This window comes from Phaethon lepturus, unplaced genomic scaffold, assembly GCF_000687285.1.
Source record: "Phaethon lepturus isolate BGI_N335 unplaced genomic scaffold, ASM68728v1 scaffold46978, whole genome shotgun sequence".
NCBI lineage: Eukaryota > Metazoa > Chordata > Aves > Phaethontiformes > Phaethontidae > Phaethon > Phaethon lepturus.
Genome location: NW_010557875.1, coordinates 1,714 through 9,117, shown reverse-complemented (window position 1 = coordinate 9,117; position 7,404 = coordinate 1,714). Strand labels below are relative to the sequence as shown.

Genomic DNA, 7,404 nt, shown 5'->3' with positions numbered 1-7,404 from the left:
GAGGTGGTGGAGTCACCATCACTGGAAGTGTTCAAAAAACGTGTGGATGTGGCACTTCAGGACATGGTTTAGTGGGCATGGTGGTGTTGGGTTAACGGTTGGACTTGATGATCTTAAAGGTCTTTTCCACCCTTAATGATCCTGTTATTCTGTTAACCCAGCACTGCCAAGTCCACCACTAAACCATGTCCCTAAGCACCACATCTACACATCTTTTAAATACCTCCAGGGATGGTATTTAAAGGACATATACCCCACCACTTCCCCTGGGCGGCCTGTTCCAGTGCTTGACAACCTTTTCGGTGAACAAATTTTTCCTAATATCCAATCTAAACTTCGCCTGGCGCAACTTGAGGCCATTTCCTCTCGTTCTATCACTGGTTACTTGGGAGAGGAGACCAACACCCACCTCACCACAATTCTCTTTCAGGTAGCTGTAGAGAGCAATGAGGGCTCCCCTCAGCCTCCTCTTCTCCAGACTTGGAGAAAGTTTTGTGTCGTGTCAGCTTTGTGTCATGTAGCAAATAAGGTCCCGGTCCCGTACAGTGGCAGGAAGGTTGTTACCCACTTTTCTGGGGTTTTGGAAGGGTGCCATGAGCCCAGCAAGCATGGGTGGGCAGTGGGGCGGTGGGTTTGCAGCCAGCGTCTGCGCAGGCACGGGTATGCGCTCGCTGAGTGTGGAGCGGAGGCTGATGGCTCCTCCCTGCAATCCTTGCAGATGCAGTATGTGTTTATATATCAAGCACTTCTGGAGCACTATCTCTACGGTGACACAGAGCTGGAGGTGACCTCGTTAGAGATCCACCTTCAGAAGATCTACAACAAAGTGCCAGGGACCAGCAGCAATGGGCTGGAAGAGGAGTTCAAGGTGAGTGTGGTTCTTGTCCTGGTAGATCCACTCGGATGGTGCTGGGCTGCGGGGACCACCATGTGCTTGCCTGGCACAGAGTGGCTCTGAAAGCTGTCCCTGCTTTCATTCCTTCCTCTGCAGAAGCTCACTTCAATCAAAATTCAGAATGACAAGATGAGAACGGGCAACTTGCCGGCAAACATGAAGAAGAACAGGGTGCTTCAGATAATTCCATGTAAGGCTTGTTTTTCTGCCTGGGGCAAGCACGGCTGGTGGGTGTGGGGACCGTTTGGGTGGATGTACGGACAGGAGTCAGGCTGGAGAAATGGGACAACAGGAACCTGAGGATGTGCAACAAGAAGTGCAAAGTCCTGCCTCTGGGGAGGAGCAACCTCAGCACCAGTATGTGCTGGGGGCCACCCAGCTGGAAGGCAGCTTGGCAGAGAAGGACCTGGGGGTCCTGGTGGGCACCAAGTTGACCATGAGACAGTAACATGCCCTTGCCACAGCGAGGGACAGTGGTGTCCTGGGCCACGATAGACAAAGCGTTGCCAGCAGGTCGAGGAAGGTGATCCTTCCCCTCTACTCAGAGCTGGGGAGGCCACGCCTGGAGCACTGTGTCCAGTGCTGGGCTCCCCAGTACAAGAGAGACATGGACATACTGGAGAGAGCCCAGTGAAGGGACTGGAGCATCTCTGCTGTGAGGAAAGGCTGAGTGAGCTAGGACTGTTCAGCCTGGAGAAGAGGAGGCTCCGTCAATGTCTATAAATACCTGACGGGAGGGTGCGAAGAGGATGGAGCCGGGCTCTTTCCAGTGGTGCCCAGTGACAGGACCAGAGGCAATGGGCACAAACTGAAGGCCAGGAAGGTCCCTTGGAACATTAGGAAACACTTTTTGACTGTGAGGGTGACCGAGCACAGGTTGCCCAGGGAGATTGTGGAGTCTCCATCCCTGGACATATTCAGAAGCTGCCTGGACATGGTCCTGGGCAACCAGCTGTAGGTGGCCCTGCTGGAGCAGAAGGTTGGACCAAATGACCTCCAAAGGCCCCTTCCAACCTGAACCACCCTATGATTCTGTGAGTGCTCAGGAGCTGTCGAGACAGAGGCATTTGTGCCCACAGTAGTGGAGTTACAGACTGGCTGAGGTTGGAAGGGACGTCTGGAAATCATCTGGTCCAAGCCCCTGCTCAAGCAGGCATGGCTCAAGAGTCAAGGTGATTTTTCATGGCCCAATACTACGTGGCCCCCAGGGCTTTCTTGCTTTCATCCTGCCCTGTCCCTGCCATGACTTTTTTCTCAGCAGGTTTAGGCTGCCAAGGCTTTCTGCCTCGACAGAGAAGGGAATCCCTGTGTTGGGCAGGTCCTGTTCCTGGAGTCCTCAGCATCCCTTTCACCTTCCCCAAACCAGGGCATGGCAGAAGGCAGAACTGAGTCTCCTTGTCCTAGTCGGGTGCAGTAAACGCAGGACTCCCCTTCCCATACCTCTGTCCTCTCACCTAGGGCTTGGCGACTTCCCAGCTAAAGGCCATGCATGGTTATCCAGGAGTCATGCTTTGAAGGTGTTCCCCAAAACTCAGATCATTTTGCTTCTTTTTCAGATGAGTTCAACCGAGTCATCATTCCAGTGAAGAGAGGTGAAGAGAACACAGACTACGTAAATGCTTCCTTCATTGACGTGAGTCTCCTTTAATCTCCTTTCCATTTTCTCCCAGTGGAAACTCTTTATCTCACACTGCTTCCTATGGAAAGGATTTGTCCCAAAACACTTCTTCTCTGGGTTTTGAGAGGCTCTTTCCACTTGATTTTGCTTTGTGTCACCAGATGGTGCTAGTTTCTTTCTCCAAGAAACCCCTCTGTATATACAGTTTCCTTGTAACCCACAGATGGTGGGAGAGGAAAGCCGGAGCTTGAGCTGAGCCTCTAAATCCTGGTCTCGCTTCTGCAACTCCAGGCTCTGGTGATGGCTTTGGAGAAGCAGATGCACATAGCTGTGGAAATGATTGCTACACGGCACTGTTCATTTGGTCAGAAAACATCCACTAGATTAGGTAATGGAGCAATACACGGATCCCAAAACCCTTGAGAAAAACCAGGTCAATCCCATTATACCTGTCTGGGTAACGGGAGGAGGCGAGGCAGAGAGGTTAAGTGCTTTCCTCACTCCGAGGAGGAGGTAAGTGATTGCACATCCTTTTCTCCTGAGTAATCCTGTTGACTTCAGGGGGACATCTCGTATGAGTATTTATCTTCGTGCGGTGATGCCAGCGCTGGCTAAGTGAGAGAGCCTTGCTCTTTTCTAGCCCAATTTCTATTTTCATCTCCTAATGGCAGGTGGGGGTTTTTTTTCCTCTAAGGGCAATTACTGCCATTGGTTGAACCAGTAAAACCAGCTTATTCCCAGTTATAACATCCAAAATTAATTGCTCCCTGAAATCTTTGCTGGGTCCCCGCGGGTTGCTCTGGCTGCGTGAGCATCCGACACAACGCAGCCCGGAGCAGCCGCCTTGTTCTGCATCGAGATTAGAAAGCTTAAATGTCACGTAAGCAATTTCTGTTGAGGGTTCAATTTCCTGCCTCCGCTGAACTTTGCTTAAATGACGAGCTCCAAATGACAAAGCCTCTTTAGTCACCGTCTGCAGCGACGGCACAGGGGAACGTCGGAGGTTTTTGGAAACAGAAGCACTTTGTGGTTGTGGAAGAGCCAGTTACCCAGACTTACTTACTAGTTTTCATAGATCATAGAATGGTTTGGATTGGAAGGGACCTTAAAGATCATCTAGTTGCATCAAGTTTTGCTTACTTCTTCCAAAAATCCTCGGTAAAAATCATACCTGAAGTACTTGGAGCTTAGGCAAGGCTCTGCTCTAGCACTCAGACTTTGCAACATCACTTAGGAGTGCTGGAAACCCAAATCTTCCTTCAGCAAGTGGATAGAGGTGTGCGTGTGTAGGGGATATGATCCTCCTCCAGCTGCATTTCTTTAAAAACAAAGGTCTTACCACGATAAAGTGCTGGCTGATGGCACCTCAGCTGCTCAGCAGCCGTGTGGCAATGCCCGCGCGTGGGGACGTAGCCCACCGTCAGAGCGGGTTTCTCTGCCCAGGCTGTTCTCATTCACACGGGCAGGCATGATGCTCCCAAAATTTAACTGAGCCTGGTAACTCGACCGTGTCCAAGAGACTTCTTCCTGCTGCTCCCAGCATCCAGGCTCTGCCCATTCACCGCTATCCCTGTTTTCAATCTGCAGGGTTATCGCCAGAAGGACTCCTATATCGCCAGCCAAGGACCGCTGCAGCACACGATAGAGGATTTCTGGAGGATGATCTGGGAGTGGAAATCCTGCTCCATAGTGATGCTAACAGAGCTGGAGGAGAGAGGCCAGGTAAGCGCTCGGGGATAGCTGCATTTAGGCACCAGCAAAATATATCAGTGTGACCCCTTAAAAATCTCCCGATGGGCCTGCCACTGCCAGCACCACCCGCGTTGGGTGCGATTTCACCCCTTCTCTGGCAGGAAATATATTTCAGCCTCTACTTCTAATGCAAAGAATCCAATGGTTTGTAGACCCAGGGTAGGAAGATGTTCGATAAACCAACTCTGGACCCTCAGTTCTCAAAGCACCCGTGGGTGCAGCAGGCAGCTCCTCTCTGAAGCAAGCCTGTGGGATCCCACCTGGTTTTAGGCAGCTTCGAGCCGCAGGAGAAGGCTTCTTCTATTCAAGTCCATGGGAAAAATACGGGGTGTTCACCCTGTCTCCTCCTGTAATGCTTCCTCAGGAGAAGTGTGCCCAGTACTGGCCGTCTGACGGCTCCGTGTCCTATGGAGATATCACTGTGGAGCTGAAAAAAGAGGAGGAGTGCGAGAGCTATACGGTGCGGGACCTGCTGGTAACGAACACCAGGGTAAGAGTCTGGCTTCCTCCCTGCGGGGACTTCGGGGTGCTCTTGGGCTTGGCTGTCATTAACCCACGCTGATGTTTATGGTGCTTTGCCATTCCTCTTGCAAGTGCTGAACCTTCTTCCCTCTGGCATCCTCAGCTCCATCGTCTCCCCATCATCCCAAACAGCCCTTGTCTCCCCGTGCCCACCACGCAGCCTCCCTCCTGCTCCCCTGCCACGGGAACGCCTCGCCTCCACAAGCAGGCACCTTTCCTAAGCGGGTGGTTTTCCCAAAGCCCTGAGCTGGTGGGTGTCTTGGTACGGGTCTCCCACCAACTTACTGACCTCGAGCTGTGCTCTTCCACCAGGAAAACAAGAGCCGACAGATTCGGCAGTTTCATTTCCACGGCTGGCCAGAAGTTGGGATCCCTGGGGATGGGAAGGGAATGATCAACATCATCGCGGCTGTGCAGAAGCAGCAGCAGCAGTCTGGCAACCACCCGATCACTGTGCACTGCAGGTAAAGCCCGGGTGGATCAGGGGTTGGCCACCCATCCAAGGGGACCTGCTCTACAAGGAGCTTGGAAGACGATCAAAGGTCCCTTGGGCTGCGCAGGAGCAGGCCAGGCAGACGTGGTACGGGGTTTTCCTGCTCAGCTAAGCAAGGAGGCTTCAGGCTTGTGGAGCGTGTCCTAGCTAAACTGGGAGAGGCTGGGGCAGGGCCCTTGGCTCCTCCAGTTCTCTGGTGGTTCCCCTGTGGATTGTCCCCTGAGCAAAGCCAACACGGTCAGGACGGATGGTTTCCTTTACCTTCTGGTTTCTCTTTGCCAGTGCCGGAGCAGGAAGAACAGGCACCTTCTGCGCGCTGAGCACTGTCCTGGAAAGGGTGAAGGCAGAAGGGATTCTCGACGTCTTTCAGACGGTGAAGAGTTTAAGACTACAGAGGCCGCATATGGTGCAGACACTGGTAAGCGCAGCTGAGCACACCCCACGCTCCTCCTGCCACCCCAGACCTCAGCGAGACTGGGCTGTGGACTCGATGTTGGGCAAAAACTCCTCGGTTGAAGGTTTTCTCTCTCCGTGAAAGCGTAAGGATGGAGGTGGGTCAGGAGGTATCTCCCCTTCCTCTTGCTAGGACATCTGGAAGAGTGGAGCTTGGCTGGCTGAAGGCATCGAGCCCCTTTTGAGTGCTGGCACAAGCTGTTGGAGCCTCCTTGGAGACATCCTCAGCCACAGCCCGTGTATCTGTGGGCTCCAGGAGCCTGGAAACGGCCTGGAGCGGCTGCGGCACGGGCTTGGGCATGCAGCGTGTCGTTCGCTGATGGCAACCCAGCAAGGAGGGTGGGCAGCCCGGTTTTTTGGGGCGCAGGGGAGGTGGGACCTGCTCACGGGTGGGAATCCAGCTCCTGCCATCGGTCTGGGCTGAGGACACCTGACCATGCTTGGTCCCAGCTTGCCGCAGACCACGAGGCATCAAATTAGGTCTCGGGTGTGAATTTTCTTGGTCTAACGCTGTGCTCTCCCCGAACCCCGCAGGAACAGTACGAATTCTGCTACAAGGTGGTGCAGGAATATATCGACGCCTTCTCAGACTATGCCAACTTCAAGTGAAGAAAAAAAAAAATAATCCACGCCCTGAAACAAATGACAGAAGAGTTGCCTTCTTTAATATTTTGTAATATTCTGTTTGTTAATATACCCCCCCAAAAAATATGTGTATATATCTTAACTGTTTTAGAGGTTGGTACCATAAGCTTCATATTAGCTGGAGATTTTATATGTAGCAAAGTGTTAGTGCAGATACTGTTGGCTCCTTTTTTTCCAATGTTTTATTGGGGAATTAAATAGCGTGATGTTTGGATTAATATTGTCACACCATCTCTCTTCTGGAGAGTTGATACAGGCTGTTATTTTGTTTGTAAATCTTTTTTTTTTTTTTTTCTTGAGGGAGTAAAGCCTTTTTTTAAAAAAAAAAAGAAGAAAAAGATATCCTGGATCTCATCTGAAAAAAAAAAAAAATCCAACCCACAACCCCACAAGCACAAACTTTTCCGAACCTGCAGGGAAATGGTTTCACATTTTTCCGCTGGTCAGCTCTTTAAAAAAAAAAGAGGAGAAAAAAAAAAGTTTATTCTGTGTGTGTGTATATATATAAATATCCTAATTTTTCTATCAAAAGCAAAAAAGTTTCCTCCTTCAGGGTCAGGCCACCACGTGCTGCTGGTTTGGAAACCGTGATGACCATAGCGGCGACCATTGGGATTTCAACCCAAAAAACCCCAAACCCCAGAAAACCAAAAGGGTTTTTGCTCCCTGAAGGAAACGTCTGTGTGCTTGGTGCCGGATTTCAGACCTGCGGCAGGGATCAGGGGCGGGGCGGGACCCCTGCGGCCCTGAGCCGAGGGTGCTGGCCGTGGCCCTGCCGTCCCCGCTGGTCCCTTCCAGGAGGGACGTTACCCACGGGCTCCCGGCAGCGAGGGGTGCTGCTGCCTGGGGGCTCCGGCTGGAGGAGAACGCGGCTCCACACGTGGCCTGAGCTCCGTGGTCTCACCCGTCCTGTCTCTTCCCAAGCGCCACCCAGACCCTTCCCCCTTCTTGGTCTACAACAGCCACGAAAGAGAAATTTTGGAACCATCTCCAATGGACAACGTGCTGCTGGTTTTTGCTTCCATC

The 7,404-nt window shown here is 52.0% G+C and overlaps 1 protein-coding gene across 1 annotated transcript; it reads left to right on the top strand.

Moving 5' to 3' along the window:
- The first annotated feature begins 691 nt into the window (after nt 1-691).
- LOC104625283 (receptor-type tyrosine-protein phosphatase alpha) lies at nt 692-6,855 on the top strand. Its single transcript, XM_010292871.1, has 8 exons — nt 692-868; nt 992-1,085; nt 2,452-2,528; nt 4,101-4,235; nt 4,630-4,755; nt 5,100-5,251; nt 5,563-5,698; nt 6,268-6,855. Exons 1-8 carry the CDS (start codon nt 719-721, stop codon nt 6,340-6,342), a joined length of 945 nt encoding a protein of 314 aa, XP_010291173.1. The 5' UTR covers nt 692-718; the 3' UTR covers nt 6,343-6,855.
- The last annotated feature ends 549 nt before the right edge of the window (nt 6,856-7,404 follow it).

Bases quoted from the DNA above. Each gene is read 5' to 3' on its own strand.
- LOC104625283 (XM_010292871.1), top strand. From the start codon at position 719: ATGCAGTATGTGTTTATATATCAAGCACTTCTGGAGCACTATCTCTAC. The intron at 869-991 runs GTGAGTGTGGTT...CTTCCTCTGCAG, and splicing joins GGCTGGAAGAGGAGTTCAAG to AAGCTCACTTCAATCAAAAT. The intron at 2,529-4,100 runs GTGAGTCTCCTT...TTCAATCTGCAG, and splicing joins TAAATGCTTCCTTCATTGAC to GGTTATCGCCAGAAGGACTC.